Source organism: Prionailurus viverrinus, chromosome B4, assembly GCF_022837055.1.
Source record: "Prionailurus viverrinus isolate Anna chromosome B4, UM_Priviv_1.0, whole genome shotgun sequence".
NCBI lineage: Eukaryota > Metazoa > Chordata > Mammalia > Carnivora > Felidae > Prionailurus > Prionailurus viverrinus.
The window spans coordinates 60,344,688-60,366,477 of record NC_062567.1 but is presented as its reverse complement, the minus strand read 5'-3'; the positions used below and the strand labels follow the sequence as shown (position 1 = coordinate 60,366,477).

At 39.5% G+C, this 21,790-nt stretch overlaps 1 protein-coding gene and 1 long non-coding RNA gene across 3 annotated transcripts in view; one reads left to right on the top strand and one right to left on the bottom strand.

The window, feature by feature from the left end:
- Nucleotides 1-1,539: 1,539 nt before the first annotated feature.
- Nucleotides 1,540-21,790, bottom strand: part of LOC125171092 (uncharacterized) — a 35,546-nt gene continuing 15,295 nt past the window's right edge. For both annotated transcript variants that reach the window (XR_007154180.1, XR_007154181.1), the window contains exons 2-3: nt 15,256-15,377; nt 1,540-1,759 (exon numbers count right to left, since the gene is read on the bottom strand). This is a non-coding gene — a long non-coding RNA (uncharacterized LOC125171092). The remainder of the gene's footprint in view (nt 1,760-15,255; nt 15,378-21,790) is intronic.
- On the top strand, nt 18,574-19,164 carry LOC125171091 (programmed cell death protein 5-like). Its single transcript, XM_047868208.1, has one exon. The coding sequence runs from the start codon at nt 18,658-18,660 to the stop codon at nt 19,033-19,035; it is 378 nt and encodes a 125-aa protein (XP_047724164.1). The 5' UTR covers nt 18,574-18,657; the 3' UTR covers nt 19,036-19,164.

The following is a 21,790-nucleotide window of genomic DNA, read 5'->3' as shown; positions in this document are numbered from 1 at the left end:
CCTATCTAGATGTCTGAACTTTGATAACAAGTTGGAAGGGAAAGAAAGAAGTATTTGAGGCTTCTGGCTTTGGAGAATCAGGAAGTTAATCTGAGTGACCTCCAAGTCCAGGCTTCAAAACCTGTAGGCTGATTGCACCCCAAAACTTCAGGCTTCATTGCTGACCAAAGGAAGCCACAACTCTACTTACCACCAGGCAACAACAGCTTGACTGAGGACTTTGAATGCCTCTCACCTGGTCCTGTACCATCCATTAATGTAAAAAATACCTTGATAAGCCTTGCACACACGAGAACAACATCTGTAGTTTAAAACGAAGAACTGCAAAGTGCTTCCCATTCCACAGTCTTCTGTGTTCCACTTTAAAGTATCAGGATTTCATAAAAACAGCTTGCTGTTGTCCAGCAGACCATGCTGAGGTGCCGAACCGAGATGGCTGCCAAACAGTTCTTGGGGAGATAAGAAATTGATCTTGAGGTTCAGAAGTTGCTTGCCAATGCCCAGGAGTCAGCAAACCTGGCTCATTACCAATTTTTGGAATTTATTTTATGGAGCACTCTTATCCTCCTTCATTTACGTATTGTCTATGTCTGCTTTTCCATTATAGTGGCAGAGTTGAAGCGTTGCAAAAGAAACCATATGGCCCACAAAGTCAGAAGTGTTTACTATCTGGTCCTTAACAGAAAAAGCTTGCGGAAAACTGCTAGAATGGACAAGGTGCTTCTATGGCCATATTGAGACATTTTGGGTCCATTTTCATTTAGCAAAAAGTTACTAAATTCCTATTATGACTCTGGCATTCTTCTAGGCAATAAGATTACATAAGACAACAAAAATAGACAAACATTTGTACTTTATATACTAGTTTCCTAACATATCCAGTTGTATTCCTAGCAACAAATCACCATAAACTGGTTTCATAAACTTTCCTCACAGTTCTGGAGGCCAAATGTCTGAAATCAAGTGTTAGCAGGATTGGCTCCTTCTAGAGGCTCCAAGGTAGAAATCATTCCATGGCTCTCTCGTGGCTTCTCATGGCTTCTATGGGCTGCCAGCAATCTTAGGTGTTCCTCGCCTTGTAGCTGCAGTATTGCAATCTCTGGCGACCAATCTGTTCTCTGTATCTGTGAGCTTGGGGCTTTTTCAAAAGATCCCACATAAGTGAGATCATATGGTCTCTGTCTGTGTCTCGATTATTTTGCTTAGCATAGACCCCTCAGGTTCCATCCATATTGTTTCAAGTGGCAAGATTTTTTCTTGTTTATGTTATGGCTGAATAATATTCTATTGTGTGTGTGTATGTGCATCACATTTTCTTTATCTATTCATTCTTTGATAGATGCTTAGGTTGTTTCCATGTCGTGTCTTTGGTAAATAATGATGCTATGAACATGGGGGTGCATATATCTTTCAAGTGAGTGTTTTCATTTCCTTCAGATAAATACCCAGAAATGGAATTGATGAATCTTTGTCAATACTTTTAATGTTACTATTTTTACTGGCAAAGACATTGAGCGGAAGAAATGTTAATCAACTCGGCCAGACTCACACTGCTAATAATGAGCAGAGCAAAGATTTAAATCCAGGAATTTTGGGCTTTGGAGTCCACAATGGGCTTAACCATTATGCTTTTATGCTGTGTTGGGGTTCAGCGGAGCCCGGGCATCCTCACACTGCTTCCCTTGCTTCTTTCCAAATACTCTATTCATCAAATCTCAAGAGTAGCTTACTTTCTTCTTGCAGGAAATTCAGCCAGCACCTGGAAGAGCAGAGGGAAAGGAGAAAGCTAATTGTCCAATCATTCCAGTGGAATGACCACATTGCCCTAAGTGACCGAAGGCAAAAATCGTGATGACAAACAATAATAATGATGATGATAGCTAGTGTTTGTTGCGTCCTAAGTGCCCTGCATGTTCTTCGTATGAACCAGGCCCAGAGATTTGCAGGACCTGAGGCAAGAATATGAATGGAGGCCACATACCTTATGTCTAAATACTTACAGGTTATAAATCAAGCTAACAAACCTTGAAATACTATTAAAATATTCTATTTTTCAATCTTTAAAATCTTTAAAGATTTTTTAAATCTTTAAGACAACTGAAGGCCATGTTTACATTTCGAATCCTTAGATTTCTTGGAGTTTGCATAGGGGATATGGTGTTGCGAGGTGAGCTGGCCCCAGTCCTCCCCCTGCTCTGTGCAGTATCCCTGGGGGTGCACTGCCACAGGCCCAACTTCCTCCACACATTGGCCAACAACTGCTCCTTGGTGCCTTCTCAGGTGTGGAGATGTACCCTTGTAGACTCACAGGAGGAAGAATGCAGCAGTGAGGCTTACACAGGCCATAGAAATGGGTGCAGGGCCACATGGCCAGGCTTCTGGGGTGCTGACTACCCAGAACTTGGCCTAGGAAGCAGCGCCATGGGCCTCAAGTGACCACATCCCCCAGCCCCTCCCTGTCTCAGACTCCTCACCCCTTTGGGAAAGGCATGGATGGAGGCAGGCCAGGGACCCCCAGATGCACAGGCTCAGAACATGCATATATTATGTCGTTTAGAATTGGAGTTGGCATCAAAGCCCTGTGAAGTAAGCATTAGTATCGTCCCCTCATACACAAGAGGGGCTAAATAACTTGCCTGCCAGCGGAGTCCGCTGGGGTGATCTGACTTAAAGTTCTGCTCCTAATACAATGCTATAGCCTCCCCCAAAAGAGAACACGGTTTCCTCCCAACTCATGCATCTGCTACAGGCATCTGAACAACATAACATCAAGAAAATTTTTCCCAAAGCCCCTCTATTGAGATATAGTTTAAATTAGCGAGAGTCCATATAAAATGACCCTACTTAAGTGTGAAAATTCCTTGGCAAGTATCACATTTCTTAAAAACCTGAGAGAAAATATCTCAGAGATTAAGGTTCTTCTCTACTACAAAAGTTTATTTTCAATAACCTGCTTTAATGCAGACTACAACAGCCAGGGCTGTGCCAGGGTGAGAAGACTTCGTCCCATTGATCTGGGCAGGGCGAGTCCTTTTCCCCGAGACTGGTAAATTAAGCAAATGAGAGACCATGTGCTTTTCTGGCCTTCAGGAGATGCAACTAGAGGCCAGTTTGCTCTGGCTCTGTGGAAATCCTGGGCTGCTGACCAGAGACCTTTACAAAAGAGGCAGTGCAAACTGCTGATACCTGACAAAATCATAACCCTGAGAACCAAGAGCCAAACTCTGGTGTAGCTCGGTACAAAGACCCTTAACATGCCTTCTCAAGTCCTGTTTACGGAGCATCACTGCTGACTCAGAGAATGGAGTAATCCCTCACACATAGAGACAGTCTCTCATTCATAGGCTGGTAGTATCTGCAATTACAAACGTAATTATTTTGACAGGCTGCTGGGCACGCAGTGCTTATAGCAGTCAGACACCCGCAGCTCTCAGTTACACTTTCTGATGCATGACCAAAGGGAATTTATCAGGAAATGCAAATCAACGATGTTTAGCGAAGCTTTAAAACTATCTTCTAAAACTTTTAAAACTTTGTTTAATCGCTATATAAAGAGTATACTTTCGCTAACCATCCCTCATAGCTTGTAAATGACAGGCAAAATGACATTTCCCATTCTGATTCACATCAACTTAAAAAGATGAGAATTTTCAGGTTTTGAGTCAATTACTGTTTACTATGGATTCATTTCTTATTTTAATCACATGCAGCAAAGATAACCTCTTTTGTATTACAAAGAATTAAATTCTGGGGCTCCTGGGTGGCTCGGTAGGTTAAGGGTCTGACTTCAGCTCAGGTTATGATCTCACAGTTTGTGGGTTCAAGCCCCATGTCGGGCTCTGTGCTGACAGCTCAGAGCCTGGAGCCTGTGTCGTATTCTGTGTCTCTCTCTTTCGCTGCCCCTCCTCTGCCTGTGCTCTCTCTCTCTCAAAAATCAATAAACATTAAAAAAAATAATAATTTTAAAAGACCCAAAGAATTAAATTGTGCCTTTTTAACATGTAAATAAATTCATAGCAACCTGCTGTGAGTACCTGTAAGTAACAATAATGATGGAGGGCAGACACAATCTTACCGTGCTGTAGTTAAAAAAATTTCAAAGCTATAGGTAAACTTATCTTTGCATTTTGAAAAATAACTTTTTGAAAACCCAAAGCAACTGATCTGGTGTGGGTAGTGTAGCCTGAATTCTAAAACAGAAGAGTTGTTTGAAGTGGCTTTTCCAGAACTGTTTTCAAAGCAGTTTCAAAAAGAAATTCAACCTCTAGGCAAACGGGTTCACAATGGCACCTCGTATCTAGGCCTGGGCTACTGTATTCCGAGGGTTTGTCGCTCTTTAGGACGTAGCACAGTATGAAAGGAAAGGCTTGTGGAGATCCACCATCAGATCCACCGAGGAAAAAATTACTCATCAGAGGAAAGTGTGACTAACATGTTCTGCAAATTTTTATAGTTTTGTTAACAACATGAAGGGTAGCAGAATCTGCCACCCCAAAATATCCCACTTTGGCATAAGGATTATTTTGAGCTGAAGGCAATTGAGAAGAAGCAGATGCAGGAAATGTTCCCAGCCCTCCCCCTATTTGCTTAAATGCAGGACATAAATTTATAAAGGTGCTCCCCCACCCCCAACCAGGAGGGACGGAAGTTAATCACCAGAGACAATCCTTATCTAGATCCTTATCTGCCTGGACGTGGCACCAGAGGAACCTCCGAGACAAACCCTTACTAATGAGCCCCTATGTCCCATTAGTTTCCCTATATATTTGCCTTCCTGTAACTTGCTTCCCCTAGAAGCTCAGAGTCTGTTTCCTTTGTCTCATCACTGCTCTACGAAGTTATTGTCCTTTGCTAAGATGCTATATAAGCTTAAATTCTGAGTTATTCATTGTTGAGTGCTCTCTCATGTAGGCACCACACACATATTGATAAGCTTTTTTGTTTTTCTCTTGTGAATCTGTCTTGTGTCAATATAATTTACGGGGCTTCAGCCAATGAGCCTAAATGGGTGGAGGAAAAAGAAAATTTCCTTCCTCACAAACAGAACCGAGGTTCTTATAATTTAAAAATACCACTGCATATCCATTTTTTTCATTCACTCATTCTTTCTCAAATATTTATTTAGAACTTAAGTGGTAAGTCATTTGCCAGGTACTGGTGAATATGTGATCTTCTGTCTCAAGACACTTGAGATTTGCTGGGGGGATGAATAGTGACTCCCCCCAAAGATACAACTATGTATCCTGTGAGTGTAACCTTATTTGGAAAAAGGGTCTGCGCATGTAATAAATTTAAGGGTCTTGAGAAGAGATCATGCTAGATTATCTAGGTGGGTCCTAAATCCAGTGCCAAGTATCCTTCTAAGAGACACCCAGAGTAGAGATGTAAAGAGAAGCGAAGGTCACATGCAGACAGAGGCAGACTGCTATGCAGCCACACATTCGGGGCCACCAGAAGCTAGAAGAGGCAAGGAAGGCTTCTCTCCTAGAGACTTGGAGGGAGCAAGGCCTTGCCAACAACTTGATTTTGGAATTCAAACCTCCAGAACTATGAGAGAATAAATTTCTGTTGTTTCAAGCCACCCAATTCGTGGTAATTTATTGTGCCAGCCCTAGGAAACTCATGCAAGGAATAAAAACAAGAAAATAAATAAGATACAGTGTAATAAATATTAATTATTCACATAGTAACTCTGCTCTGGGGAAACAGTTTTTTCCTCTAAATCTCCATAGTTTGTATAAGAAGTAGTAATACAATTTAGTATGAGGATTCACTGGGGCATAGAAGTTTCTTAATTAAGTTTCTTAACTGAAGGCTACAGTTCTGAGAGTGCTGGTACAGCAGGACCTGCAAGGGCATGCTTATCTTGATTATTTTTCTTGCATTGAACCAGTTGGCCTAATACTGGCCCCAAAACCTTCATGTATTTTATGAAGAACTTAATGTACCAAGCTTGCTGATAAAAAGAAAAAAAAATGGAAGGAAGAAAGGGAAAAAAACAGAGATACTGATTTAATGTACAATTATAAATAGGTGTGTTGTTTTTGATATGCAGAAAGTATAAAAGGAGGTCTTTTAGGTTACATTCCAAATAAGTATCATATTTCCATTTCTAAAAAAATTGCTCATCACATAAGATGCACGTCTTAATGTGAGGATTTATATGTTCTCTAATTTTAAAACATCTTAGTGTAAAAGTGAATGATATTTGTAACCTGAAGACACTGTTCAAAGAATTCAATTTTAGCTCCCTTAATCCTCAATATTTTAATCTCAGGCTTTGTCAAAGTTTTTGCTCTAATACATAACCATTTCATAGGATGAAAAAACATTTGGAAGAATTGTCAAAATGTTTCTTCTTTTTTCTCTTCTTTTTTCCCCTTTCTTCTTCCTCCCCCTCCTCCTCCTGCTTCTGCTTCCTAATCGTCAAAACCATGCTTCAAGTTATCTACAAACTTCCAGGCTTCTTTTGAAAGACTGACCTTATACTCCATGACTTAGGACTTTTTAAAAAGCTGGGCAAAGCGACATGAAAAATTTTAAAGCAGGTTTCAGATTTACTGAAATTTACTTTAAATTTACTTAAACTTCAGTAAGATCTAGACTAAAACTATCCCTAACTTACTAGATTCTGGTCTAGTAAGTTCCTGATCTGTTGAGTTCCTACATTTACATGCACTTGACAGACTGTTGGATGATAGGCTCTTATTTTGGCCTCATGGATATCGGTCTGAAATCATTAGAGTGAAGCCCTACAATGCCAGGCAGGTGTTCGTGCCTGCCTCATTCAAGGATCCTGGTCCGTGACTTCTGTGCAGTAGAGAGTCCTTGTGTCAGACTTGACCTGGAAACTGCTGGCTTTTGTGAGCAAAGACAAAGTAGAGCCTTATGGGTTTCTTTACCCAAAGATCTGATGATTGGGAACATTTCCAGAAGACTGTGTATAACTGCAATCTAGAGCTTTTCATATTCAAACATGTTCAAACCACCTATTTATCAGTTTCCTAGCTTCCTGTCCTATAGGCTGGGTCTGAAGAGCTTCTTTATATTCAATATAGATAGATACAACTATACTTTTTTTTTTTCCTGAACTTATCCTTAGCATATTCACAAAGCCACCTGGAGAGGAAGGTCATTCATCTTACCTTCTGAGAAACTTCTAGCTTCTAATTTACTTTTTAATATGAGATATATCCTTTCATGTCATTGATTTTCTATCAGCTCTAAAAATTATGTGACATCTCTAGGCATGAGAAGCAATGTAGCCTACTTATGAACAAGAGTTCAGGCTTTTGTTTGAGAAAGACAAATTATTTAAGTCTTTAGATCTGTTCTAATACACTAGCCACCTGTGTCTACTGAGTGCTTGAACTGTGGGTTTCAATTGAGGCATCCTATAAGTAAAAAATACAACGTTGCATTTTAAAGATATGGTAAGAAAAAAATAATATGAAATATCTCATTACTAGCTTTTTAAAAAATATTGATTCCACAGTGAAATGATGATATTTTCATTACATTGTGTTAAATAAAATATATATTAATTTGGGGCACCTGGGTGACTCTTGATTTCAGCTCAGGCGATCTCACAGCTTGTGGGATTGAGCCCCCCTTTGGGCTCTGTGCTGACAGTGTGGAGCCCGCTTGGGATTCTCTCTCTCTTTGCACCCCTCCCTTGCTTGTGCGTGCTTTCTTTCTCTCTCTAAATTAAAAAAAAAATAAACATTAAAAAAATAAACTTAACTTCATGTTTTTTTTAAAAATATGACTACTAGAAAATTTAAAATTACCCATGTAAGTTATGAGTGTGGCTCACATTTTCTCTCTATTGGACATCACTGTTCTAAATTTTTTTTTTTTTAACGTTTATTTATTTTTGAGACAGGGAGAGACAAAGCATGAACAGGGGAGGGTCAGAGAGAGGGAACACAGAATCTGAAACAGGCTCCAGGCTCTGAGCTGTCAGCACAGAACCCGACGCGGGGCTAGTACTCACGGACTGCGAGATCATGACCTGAGCCGAAGTCGGCCGCTTAACCGACTGAGCCACCCAGGAGCCCCATGGACATCACTGTTCTGGATCTCAATTTCCTCATTGAGCAAGTGGAGATGATAACAGTAATTACCTAGTTTGGTTGTTGTGCTAATGACAACCTTTAGAGTATAGATAATGCTCAGTAAATGATGATAATGTACAATGTAAGTACCTGTATCAGGGTTCTTCAAAGAAACAGAACCAATAGGATAGATAGATACATACATAGACAGATAGATATAGATATGAATATACATATATGGAAAGAGAAAGAGAAAGAGAGAAAACTTAAAACAATTTTTTTAATGTTTATTTATTTTTGACAGAGAGACAGAGACAGAGTGAGAACAGGGGAGGGGCCGAGGGAAGGGGAGACACAGAATCCTAAGCAGGCTCCAGGCTCTGAGCTGTCAGCACAGAGCCCGATGCGGGGCTTGAACTCACAAACAGTGAGATCATGACCTGAGCCGAAGTCGGCCACTTAACCGACTGAGCCACCCAGGTGTCCCAAGAGAGAAAATTTGTATAAGGAATTGGCTCAGATGATTATGGAGGCTGAGTAGTCCCAGTGATCTGCCACTTGCAAGCTGGAAACCCAGGAAAGCTGATGTAGCTCCAGTCCAAACCTGAAGGTTTGAGAATCAGGGGAGCTGATGGTATAAGCCTCAGTCCGCATGCAGGAGGAGAAGACTTAAGCCTCACCTCAACAGTCAGGCAGAGTGAGAATTTGGTCTTCCTCCACTTTTTTGTTTCATTCAGGCCCTCAACTGATTAGATCATGCCCACCACATTGGGGATGACAACATGCTTTACATAGTCTGCAAATTCAGATGCTAACTTCTTCAGAAAACACCCTCACAGACACATCCAGAAACAATGTTTAACCAGCTATCCCTCAGCCAGTCAAGCTGACACATAAAATTAACCATCATAATACTGTCATAACTTTATTGTTGGACATTTATCTTCTAAGGTAGAGAATTAGTGAAGTGTTTATGTGTTATAAGTAGAAGGCAGATGATTGTCAGCAATACAGTCTACTTGAAGTGTATTAATTTTTCAAGAACACTAGGGCACTAGAAAGTGCGGCAGACCAAAATTGTTCCAGTTAGGTTCCTCAAAAGATTAAATAAACACAGTTGCCATATGATCCAGGAATTCTACTGTGGAGTAAATATCCAAGAGAAATGAAGACATGTGTGCAAACAAAAATTTGCACATGAATGTTCATACTGGAGGTATTTATACTAGCTCCAAAGTGGAAAGAACTCACTGATGGATGGATAAAATAAATGTGATATATATTAATACAATGGAATATTATTCAACAATATAAGGGAATAAAGTATTGTTATATGCAACGTGAAAGAACCTTGGAAACATTATGCTAAACAAAAGATGCTAGTTACAAGAGACCACATTTTATATGATTCCATTTATATGGAATGTCCAGAATAGGCAAACCTATAGAGACAGAAAGTAGATTAGTGGCTCCCTAGGGCTGGAGGTGGTTGAGGTAAATAGGGAATGACTGCTAATGGGTGTGGGACTTCTTTTAGGGGTGATAAAGATGTTCTGGAGTTAGTGGTGATGCATAATTCTGTGAATAAACTGCAAATCACTGCTTTGCATACTTTAAATGGGTAAATTGTATGGCATGTGGATTATATCTCAATAAAACTGTTATAAAAAAAAGGCTTCTACTATCCCATACCCATTAGGATGGCTACTATTAAAAAACAGAAAATAACAAATGTTGGTGAGGATGGGGATAAATTGGAACCCTGTGCACTGTTAGTTAGGAATGTAAAATGGTAGAGCCACTAAGTTTGTTCACTCTGTGGCTCACATATTTATTTTCTCCATTGTGTCACCTCTTTTTCCGCTTCTACTGATTTTTTTTTTTCTCTTTTGGCCACAGACTGCATTTCTTGCTTCTTTGTGTGTCCTATAATTTTTTGTTTTATTTAGACATTTTATGTAATAGAATAGCAGCAATGGAGGTCAATAATATTTACACAGTCTTTCTGGTAGCAGGCTATTAACTGAGAAGCTAGGTCAGTCTGCTCTGTTGTGTCTGAATCTAGGTTTTCTTGTAGCTTTACTTTGATTTGGTTCATCACTAGTTGCAAACGTTTTGACAGTAGGATCAAGTTTCCTCTTGCAAACTTTGGGTGTGAGCTCTCGTGAAATTCCAGAATTATCCTTGTGCTCTAAGTTCAAATAGCCCACTTTGGAAACTGTAGGAGGGCTCTCTGCTCCAGAGCCTGGATATCAGCTCTCTACACAGCAGGGGAGTCTGTCTTGCTCTCTAGGCCTGTCCCAGGTTTTTTGCACCCAGGGAGATCTCATTCTGCGGGAGACGCTTGTGGGAGTTCCACTTGGTTCTCCTGCCTCACTCTAGCTCTTGACATCTTAAAGTCTGAAGTGACTGTGAGTGGGAAAGGAGCTCTCGTCAGCTCTTCTGCTCCACATGGCATAGCCCCAACTGATTTTTCTCAGCTGTCTGTTCGTTCTCACAATCAGGTGAAGATCCATGCCAAAAAACAGGGGAGTGGGTACAGATTTATCTGTGGCTTGGGTCCTTGGAATTGTAATCCGTAATGCCAATCTACAAATTCAACCAGCATTTGGAAGTTAACGAAAAAGGTCAACCCTCTCATATTACAGATCAGAAAGTGGTAATGTGGCAAAATTCAATGGTTTTCCAAGGTTTCCAGCTAGTTCAGTGTTCTTTTGATTACATTTGCTAAACTAACTTTCTGATCACATAAAACGCCTTTCCTGTTGATGTGACATTGGCAGGAACTACATTCAATCCCAATTAAGTATCTCTCTTTTCCAGAGACTCTGAAGCATCGGAGATTCACATGTGCAGATAGTGAATCAGGATGGATGCCACATATCGTATGTACCATTCTTCACACTGTATCTCAAGAAATAAATATGGAACTTCGTTCCTATTTGGTTAAAGTTTTTCATTTTGCATTGATAGATCTGACTGGAAATTTTTACTCACAACAGAAAATAACGGAAGGTCACTCTTCAAATTCCTGTCTCAAGCATCTATAAATTCACGGATTGTTCAGTATAAAGAACATATCTTTAAAAAAAATTTTTTTAATGTTTATTTTTGTGAGAGAGAGAGACACAGAGTGCAAGTAGGGGAGGGGCATAAAGAGGGAGACACAGCATCTGAAGCAGGCTCCAGGCTTTGAGCTGTCAGCACAGAGCCCAACGGGGGGCTCAAACCCACAAGCCGTGAGATCAGGGCTAGAACCCATGAGCCGTGAGATCATGACCTGAGCCGAAGTCAGATGCTCAACTGACTGAGCCACCCATACACTACTAAAGAACATCTCTTTTTAAGTTTATAGCCATTTTTAGTTTTTCCTCGTTCCCCAGTTATTTATCCAATTTCTCCATCTGTATTCTCAATTATTCTAATAAGTTCTATCCCATATATTATTTCTGCCTTTGCTAATGCTGTCTACTTTTCCTCCATCTCAACCCATTCAAGTTTTTATTAGTTTGGGATTTATACTTTTGTACTAAAGTAAACACATTATCTTATTCTGGCTTGTGAATGAATAATCAGATCTATTACTTATTTAGACATCTCTCATTATTTCAGTTTCTTCAACTGGAAGACATTTTAGTCATTTGAAATATGACCAAAACATGAAAAAAGGAGCCATCAAAGTATATGTCTCTTTCTGGATAAAAATAAGAGGTCAAAAAATTTGTAATAGATCAATGTAAGCCATAAACATGCCTCCCTATTCAAAAAGGATAGTCATAAAACTGACACTTGTTATCAGAATAAAAGATTATTCCCATTTATTTGGCTGATGAAATTCTGACCCTAAACTATATAGTGCTAAAGCAGGTAGCTAATACTAAATGACCATCCCCATTCCCTTTATACAGATTTCAAAGTACAATTAGGAGGAAGGTGATATTTGGGTACTTTTGAAGTTAGGATGGAGGGACAGAGGACACATACAGAATATCTAGAATTATTGACCTATTTTTAAACTTATCGAATAGTATCTTTGAGTAATAAACTGCTTCTCAAATTGTGCTGAAGCCTTCCTTATAAGGCACATAGTGAGCTCCCTTCATCAATTGAAAATAAGACCTTGAAATGTCTCAAGAAAGCTATTAAGCACTTAGTTCTTAGGGGATTCACAATTGTGAAATCTGTTTCTAATCAAAATTTATAATTTTGATTATTTTTATTGCTAACTCAAAATCATAAAAAATAATAATTTCCTTATAATGCTTTGATTTATAATGACTGACTTTCAGAAAATGGGCATTCTTATATACATCATTTTTAATGATATAATTTCATTATAATTTCAGAGGCGCCTGGGTGGCTCAGTCAGTTGAGCACCTGACTTCAGCTCAGGTCATGATCTCGCAGTTAGTGGGTTTAAGCCCTGCGTTGGGCTCTGTGCTGACAGCTCAGAGCCTGGAGACTGCTTTGGATTCTGTGTGTGTCTCTCTCTGTCTCTCAAAAATAAATAAACATTTAAAAAATTGATATAATTTCAGAGATTGTTTAATCAAATGCCCTGATTCTAAAAAATGAGAAAACCTGGCCCAAGAAACTTAGTGTCTTTCTCCTGGACATGGGGCTGATAATTGGCAGAACACTCTCTTCCTTGATTCAGGGTCATTTCCAGGAATCCAAAAAGAAACATTGTCTCGGAATGCTTACATTTGAATAAGTCAAGAGAACAGATAAGACTTAGCATAGTTCAAATATTCAGAGCTAAGGGGCATAATGTAATCTTATACATCTGAATGCTCTTTATACTTTATAAACCAACTTTTTTCTCAAAGACAGATTTCTTGAGATTGTTCTCATTTTTGTATTTATTTATTTTAATTATCAAAGAATTTTCAAAATTTTAATTTATTTATATATTTTTATTTTATTTTATTAATTAAAAATTTTTTTAAGTTTATTTATTTATGAGAGATAGAGACAGCATGAGTGAGGGAAGAGCAGAGAGAGAGGGAGACACAGAATCCGAAGGAAGCTCCAGGCTCTGAGCTATCAACACAGACCCCAATGTGAGGCTTGAACTCACAAACCGTGAGATCATGACCCAAGCCGAAGTCCGACACTTAACCAGTTGATTCACCCAGGAGCCCCTATATATTTTTAAATAAAATTGTATACCTTTAAAGGCAGACAACATGATTTGATACATGTGTAGCAATATGCATATTTGATATGTGTAGTGAAATGGTTATGCTAATTAGATATACTATCACATAGTTTCCATTTTTTGGCATACCATTATCTTAGCATATTTCCCATTCTTAAATTAAATAAAAAATAAATAGCCCCCAAATAGCCAAAGCTATTTTGAAAAAGAAAAGCAAAGCTGGAGGCATCACAATTCCAGACTTCAAGTTATATTACAAAGTTGCAGCAATCAAAACAGGATGGTACTGGTACAAAAATAAACACATAGATCAACAGGACAGAATAGAAAAGCCAGAAATGAGGAAAGAATATACAATAGGAAAAAGTGTCTTCAACAAATGGTGTTGGGAAAACTGGACAGCTACATGGAAAACAATGAAACCAGATCACTGTCTTACACCATACACAAAAGTAGAGTCAAAATGGACTAAAGACCTAAGTGTGAGACTTGAAACCATAAAAATCCTAGAAGGGAGCACAGTCAGTAAGGTCTCTGACATTGGCCACAGCAACCTCCTTCTCGATATGTCTCCTGAGGCAAGGGAAATAAAAGCGAAAATCAACTATTGGGACTATATCAAAATAAAAAGCTTCTGAACAGCCAAGGAAACAATCAACAAAACTCAAAGGCAACCTATGGAATGGAGAAGATATTTGCAAATGACATATCTGGTAAAGGGTTAGTATCCAAAATCTGTAAAGAACTCATCACCTCCAAAACAAATAATCCAATTAAAAAATGGGCATGAATAGACATTTCTCTGAAGAAGACATCCAGCTGGCCAACAGACACATGAAAATATGCTCAACGTCTCTCATCATCAGGGAAATGCAAAGCAAAATTTTACAATGAGATATCACCTCATACCTGTCAGAATGGCTAAAATAAAAAAAATACGTGAAACAAGAGTTAGTGAAGATGTGGAGAAAAAGGAACCCTCTTGCACTGTTGGTGGGAATGCAAACCTGTATAGCCACTGTGAAAAACAGTATGGAGTTTCCTCACGTAGTTAATTACCCATATCTAGTAATCACACTACCGGGTATTTACCCACAAAATACTGAAACACTAATTCAAAGGGATACATGCATTATTTATTATAGCCAAATGAAGGAAGCAGTCCAAGTGCCCACTGACAGATAAATGGATAAAGATGTAGTATATGTATACAATGGAATATTATTCAGCCATAAAAAAGAATGAAATCTTGACATTTGCAATAACATGGGTGGAGCTAGAGAGTATTATGCTAAGCAAAATAAGTCAGTCAGAGAAAGACAAATACTATATGATTTCACCCATTTGTGAAATTTAAGGGGAAAAAATGAGCAAATGAAAAAAAGACAGAGACAGACAAAAAACAGACTCTTAACTGTAGAGAACAAACTGATGGTTACCAGAGGGGAGTGGGTGGGGGGATGGGTAGAATAGATGAAGGGGATTAAGGAGTGCTTGTTGTGATGAGCCCCAGGTGATGTATGGAATTGTTGAATCACTATATTGTACACCCGAAACTAATATAGCATTATATGTTAACTATATTGGAACTAAAAATTAAAAAAAAATTATTTCCTAAAGTTGAAAGAAAAAAAAAAGAGGGAAAGAAGGAAGAAAAGAGAAGAAATTGATTATAATCATGCTAATTAACATAGTTAATAACTTTATGCAAATCAAATATTTCTAGAAAATTACTACAATTACATTTAATGAAACATAGATATTGTGGTAAGTGCTGCTAAAATCCTGAATATACTCAATACTTCATATTACCCAGCCAGCTTCCAACTGGAGGTAAGCCATTGTAAACTAGAGTGCACATGTGCGAACTTGATCTCCCCCAAACTTCTCTGTGGCTGTTGTTAAAGCTGAGCTAATAAACACCTCCGCTCCACAAGGACCTAATTGTTACATGCGCAAAGGACCGTCCCTCTGGAACTATCCGTGTTGGAGACAGAGGGCAGGTCTCGTAAAGAGGAAATCACGAGCAATAATTACCTAGGCATGTAAAGGACTCTCTCGGCCACCACAAAACCCACCCTGAAGAAGAGATTGCTGGCTGGAATGAACGGGAAAACCAAGAACAACAAGACCACTAAAACTTCCTTGTGCTCCAGTCTCTGAAACACACAACAGTGAAGGACAAATTAATTTTTAAAAAATTTCACTCCAGTCTGCATTTAACCATCTCTTTCATTCTCAAGTTCTCATTGAAGGCATGAATACATTAGACAATGTAAACCTTTCGATCAGTGTGCTGAATTCGTCAGAGAAAGCCCTCGGGCTAAAACCTCTGGCACGTCACACGTTTGCCACCCAGAAACATCGGATAATTGCACAACACGATCAGTGACCATCACTCCTTGTTCTGCTCCTGCCCTACAGCAACCCTACTTCTTGGTTGTGGTCCCTTTCAGAATCTCTGTCCCCCCAGGCAACTGGTTTCCAGAGAGCAAAGCAGTTTGATAAAATCAAGCTCGCTAAGGCATCATGGAGAATTTAATTATTGTCCTCTCTGAAATAGAACACATTTAAAAAACATTAACAACAAAAAACAAAGCCCACTAGGAGAGGCAAGCCTTAGCATAAAGGAAATTAAATGCCAGCAGTAAAATTTGGTGCCAATGAGTGAGACTATTTGAATTGAAGATTTTCTTAGCACTTCTCAAATGAAGCCAGTAAGTATTTCTTCCATGACACTTTTTTGGAATCAAAAATCATTATAATTATTCATTAAACCAAGAAAGCACCTTTCTATGATATTGTCTTTATTAATTTGTGAAGTCCTTTCTGTCATTTAGAAGTAACAGAAAGAAATTGTTTATTACTAATATGGCATAATGAACACTGCAAAAAGTAGTTTGCTTCTCCTTGTGTGTATATAATAAGATGCATTTAAAGGGAGGTCTGTTTAAAATACACTTGAATGTATTGGGTGGTCTTGTTTTTTCTTTTAAAAAATGTTTAACAAGAAAGCCAAATACAACTTTCCATATTACAATTTCAAATATTTCCTATGAACATTTTAAATCACCTCTTACTATTAATTATTATGAAAGAATAAACAAAGGTTCAAAAAGTATAAATACAACTCCCTAATACAAACTACAAATACTTAAAATATACAAAGTAAAAGATTTTAAACATCTTGGGCTATTTGTCATCTGCATTTTATTTAAAAACTATGCTTTACTGACTACAATGTATGGAGTAATAAAGTTTCTGAGAGTGATTCCATATGAACAGCTTTAATTTGGACAGTTTCTTCTAAATAATTAATAGTTCTGTGATTAATGATGTCATTTTTTACCCACGGGAGTTATACCCTTTAGATTTAAAACAAAAAGAAGAGATAAGAAAAAAGTTAAAAACTACTATAACAGCTTTCATCTTAAATGAGTGCAATAAGATGTTATATTTCTATGACCCACTGAATTTGAAAAAAAAGTAAAGAAAAGGCAAATCATTTTATTTAAAATCTGCAAGCTTCTTTGTGATTTATGGTTTGAGTTCACCTTTAAGTTTAAGAATTTGAAGCACTTAATTGAAAAAAAAACCACCTTTGTAAGAAGGCTGTAATAAGAAGAACAAATGTGTCTGGACAAATTTGAAAACAAATCCCAGAGAATGAGTGTCTTGTCCAGTGTTCCTCAGAAACTCAGCGTTTTATTGAGTACGGGGCTGATGTTTTCTTATTTACAAATGCACTTTTATTTTTTACAGATAGTTTACTTCTTTTGATTCTTTTCAAAAGCTAAAATAGTTTTTACAAAAGTGTCCATGTGTCTTTCCAAATGGATCTGCAAAGGCAATGTAGTACATCTTATTAATTAATCCTAAGAACTAAGAGGTATGTAGGTATAAACAGAACTCCAACTCCATCATCCATGTCCTTGGATAGTGTTACATGCAATGAGCCACCTCCCTGGCCCTCTTCAAGGTTATCAGAGAACAGTCCCCACTGGGGACTTGAGGGAGGCATCACTTCCACACCCCCAGTATCACACCTTCTTGCCTGAGCAAAGGCTGCCCTCCTCACTGTGGTGGGCATGCTTGTGTCCCTTACTCACAGAATTCCCAGGGCTTCGGGAGCACCGAGGTTGGGAGGAGGCAGGTGTCAGGAGATGGCAGACACCCAACTCTTACCCCCCACCCCCACTCTTCTCCCAGCCCTGCAGGGGGGCAGGACCACCTTCCCCACCACACTCCCCACCCCCTCCAGAGCTCTGGACTCCTGGGCAGAGGGAGATAAGAGGGGAGAGTGGAAGAGTCCCTAACCTCCTCTGAAAGACTGACTTGCACACTGAAAACCCACAACCCCATGTATTCGTTGTTCCCCCACCGGGCTCTTCAGGCCCCAAGTGCATCTTTATTTCCTTCATGACCATCATCCCAGCTGTAATTACACATTTATCTCCGTGTTTACTGTCTTTAATGTCTGTCTTCCCCAGCAGACTGTGAGCCATGAGGTCAGAGAACTGGTCGGCTGTGTTCATTGGTGTACGACCTATGCTCAGTGCCTGGCACTTAATGGGTGCTTAGAAATATTTGTTGAATAAATCAGTGAATGAATAAATGTACTGGGCAAGACAGAAAACTGAGTAGAAGGGGAGAGGAGAGAGAGGGCATCCTGGTGGAGGTGATGATTTGGGTTTGAAAAATGAATAAATGCTTATGCAGAAAACACCAGGAGACGGTTCAAGGCTGGTGCATTCCAGGCAGAGGGTACACAATATACAAGGCAAGTAGGTGTCAAGTGCCACCCAGTGTATTTAAGAGCCACTCCAATACTTCTAGAAAATAAAGTTCAAGGGAAGAACTGCAGGAAATCAGACTAGATGTGTGGGCAGAAGACAGATCATGAGTGTCTTCTGTGCCCTGCTGTGGAGTTGACCTTTACCTAGAGGCAATGGGGAGCTACTGAAGTGTCCCACATGCGCAGAAAGTGAAGCGTCAGATCAAGAGTCTATGTCCAGACTCAAGTCATGGCCCTGCCAGTTAGTTACCTTGAGGTACATTAGCCTTTCCATACTCAGGTGCCTCGGCTCTAAAACGAAACAAGTGAGGCTAAGTGCTCAGAGCTCAGTGGAGCTGGGTCCAAAGGTTGCTCTGGTTTTGAAAGTTGGTGTTATCTGAATGATGTCGCCTGTGATGTGAGGCCACTGCGGGGCCAGAAGACAAAATGGACATTCCCACGGGGGTAGCTTGGACAGGTTGAAGGTCACCACTTCCTCATTTTAGTGGGGAGTGCTGATCTGAAAAGGCAGGAAGCAGGCGCATGGTTCTCCTTATTTAAAAAACATCCCACCTAGGCAGTGGGGAGGGTCGCCCTCGCGCCCGGGCGCCGCTGGAGAGTCCTCGGAGCTTGGCTGCGGCTGCTGGACTCAGAACCGCCGCACCATGGCGGAGGAGGAGCTGGAGGCGCTGAGGGAGCAAAGGCTGGCGGAGCTGCAGGCGAAGCACGGGGATCCTGGCGATGCAGCACAACAGGAAGCAAAGCACAGGGAAGCAGAAATGAGAAACAGTATCTTAGCCCAAGTCCTGGATCAGTCAGCCCGGGCCCGCCTAAGTAACTTAGCACTTGTAAAGCCTGAAAAAACTAAAGCAGTAGAGAATTACCTCATACAGATGGCAAGATACGGGCAACTAAGTGGGAAGGTATCAGAACAAGGTTTAATAGAAATCCTTGAAAAAGTAAGCCAACAAACAGAAAAGAAAACCACAGTTAAATTCAACAGAAGAAAAGTCATGGACTCTGATGAAGAGGATGATTATTGAGTTTAAGATGTTTAGAGACTGGAACTTAATGGAAAGTTCTAGGACAGATAACACTTGGTGGAAGTAAAGATCTGATTGTTTACTTTGTTTATTGTCTATATGCCTTTTAAAAAAATAAACTTGTTATGCAAAATAAAAAAAAAATAAATAAAAAACATCCCACCTAGAACCAGGGAAAACTATCTTATTTCCATGAAGTTAATTCTGAAAACAGTATTAACAAATGATTCTTTACCCTTAAATCTTAATTATCCATACTACTATCTTTTCTTTCTTCTCCCCAGTTAGTTCAGATAGATTTAAAATATTTGAGGAGATAATTCTTTCAACTATAAGCAAGCATGCCAAGCAGAAAATGGGAAGTTAGGAAAAAAAAATTTTTCACTAGGACATGGCTAAATTTCCTAGCGCAAGAAGAACTGTGAAGACAGCCCAATTTTGGATCTTGGGCATCACAGATATGACAAAATCTGCTTAACAATGTATAGTTTATTTCAGCCTAATAGGTTTAGGTGAAACTGAGAAAGACTAAGGCACTAGAAAGAGGAATGTGATGGGGCCTGGGTGGCTCAGTCAGTTAAGTGTCTGACTCTTGGTTTTAGCTCAGGTCATGATCTCGTGGTTTGTGAGTTTGAACCCCACATCAGGCTCTCTGCTATCAGTGTGGAGCCCACTTTGGATCCTTTGTCTCCCTCTCTCTGCCCTTCCCCCCCCCCCCCAAAGTAAATGAAACTTTAAAAAAAACTGCAGAGACTAATTCAATTTTTGGGAAAAAAATCAGTGGAAACTGACTTGTTCTTTAATTACATAAGTAAAGGGAATAGAGCTCAGAATTAAAGTACCTAATAATACAGCTACTAACAGCATACATTATTCTATCCACAATCAACTGTGTCATGTCAGGAAAATGACTTTTCGTGCTTTAAATGGATGATCAGTTAAAAATAAAGGTGTTGAAATTTGACCTGTACTGTCTCATAACAAACTTGTGGAAATAAGAGGTGAGGTCTTAATATACTCCCTGTGGCAGCTTTTGCTGGTCTGCATTTTCCTTTTCTGGCTTGGGAGGTTACAGAAGCATCTCCTCCTAAGCCACACAGGGCTAAATAATATAGTTGATCCTTGAACAAAGAAGTTTGAACTGGGCATTAAGAGGAGGCCAGTATTAGTAAAAGAAAGATTTGTATATCTTGTGGGCTCTTTATTGACTCAAAGATTCCACCCCTCCCCTCCCCCCCATCAACACCAGCTCCTGCAAACACAGAAGCATCTAAAGAGCCTTTCTCCCTATTCTTGTCTCCCACCTTCCATGGCCTTGCTCCATCAAGAAGAAAACCAGACAAAACCATTTGACTGTCAACAGTGTCAGAGGCCAAGTGGAAGAAGCATGGCAGGAGAGGGGAGAGCAAGTCAGGCTTTCAAAGCTGGAGGCTTGGTCCTGTTGCTACTGCCATGAACTCAAGTGTTGCTAGTATCCACTTAAAACACCACGTGACACTAATGTCCCCACGAGCAGATCTGCTCTCCAGTAAACTGCATGTCACAATAAAAAGTGATCTCTCATTGTTCTTGTGGATTTTTTATTGTGCTTAGTGCAATACCATAAACTTTGAAAAACATCATGGAACCTATTTAAAGTGACACTAGTGACACTGGAAGTGCTCCCAAGAAGCAGAGAAAGTCATGACATCACAAGAAAACATTGAAGTGCTTGATATGTACTGTAGACTGAGGTCTGTAGCTGCAATTGCCTACCATTTCAAGATAAAAGAATCCAATGTAAGGACCATTGTAAAAACAGAAAAAGAAATTCATGAAGCCATCACTGCAGCTACACCAGCAGGTGCAAAAACCTTGCACTTTTTGCAAAATACCTTTTTATCTCACACTGAAAATGCAGCTGTTCTGTAGGTGCAGGATTGCTATAAGAAAGGCTTACCTATAGACTTCAATATGATCCAAGAAAAAACATCATTATATGCAAACTTACAGCAAAAGAAAAGTGTGGGACCTAGAGCTGGAGGATTTAAAGCCAGCAAAGGATGGTTTGATAATTTTAGAAAGAGGTTTGTTTAAAAAATATCAAGATAATAGGAGAAGCATCTTCTGCAGACCAAGTGGCAACAGACGAGTTCTCAGACACAATTGAGAAAATCACTGAAGAGAAAGGATATGTGCCTGAACAGGTTTTTAATACAGACAAAAGTGCCCTATTCTGGGAAAAAAATGCCACAGAGGATATTTATTAGTAAGAAAAAGAAATAAGCTCTAGGATTTAAGGCAGGAAGGGATAGGCTAATTCTACTGTTTTGTGCAAACACCATTGGATTTATGATAAGGACTGTCCTTATCTATAAAGCTGCCAACTTCTGAGTCTTGGAGGTAAAAGATAAACACCAACTGCCAGTTTTTTGGTCACACAATAAGAAGACATGGACAAGAAGAACCCCTTTTCTGTACTGGTTGCATTGGTGCTTTGTCCCTGAAGTCAGGAAATACCTCATCAGTACGGGACTGCCTTTCAAAGTTCTTTTGATATTGGACAGTGCCCCTGGCCACCCAGAACCCCACTGGTTCAACAATGAGGGCATCAAAGTGGTGTACTTGCCCTCAGATACAGTATCTCTATAATTAGCCTCTAGATCTGGAGGTCATAAGGACCTTTAAGTCTCATTACACAGAGTACTCTTTGGCAAGGATTGTCAACACTACGGGAGAGAACCCCAGTGAGAGAATATCACGCAAATCTGGAAAG

Excerpts from the sequence above, each read along its gene's own strand:
- LOC125171091 (XM_047868208.1), top strand. The coding sequence starts at position 18,658 with ATGGCGGAGGAGGAGCTGGAGGCGCTGAGGGAGCAAAGGCTGGCGGAG.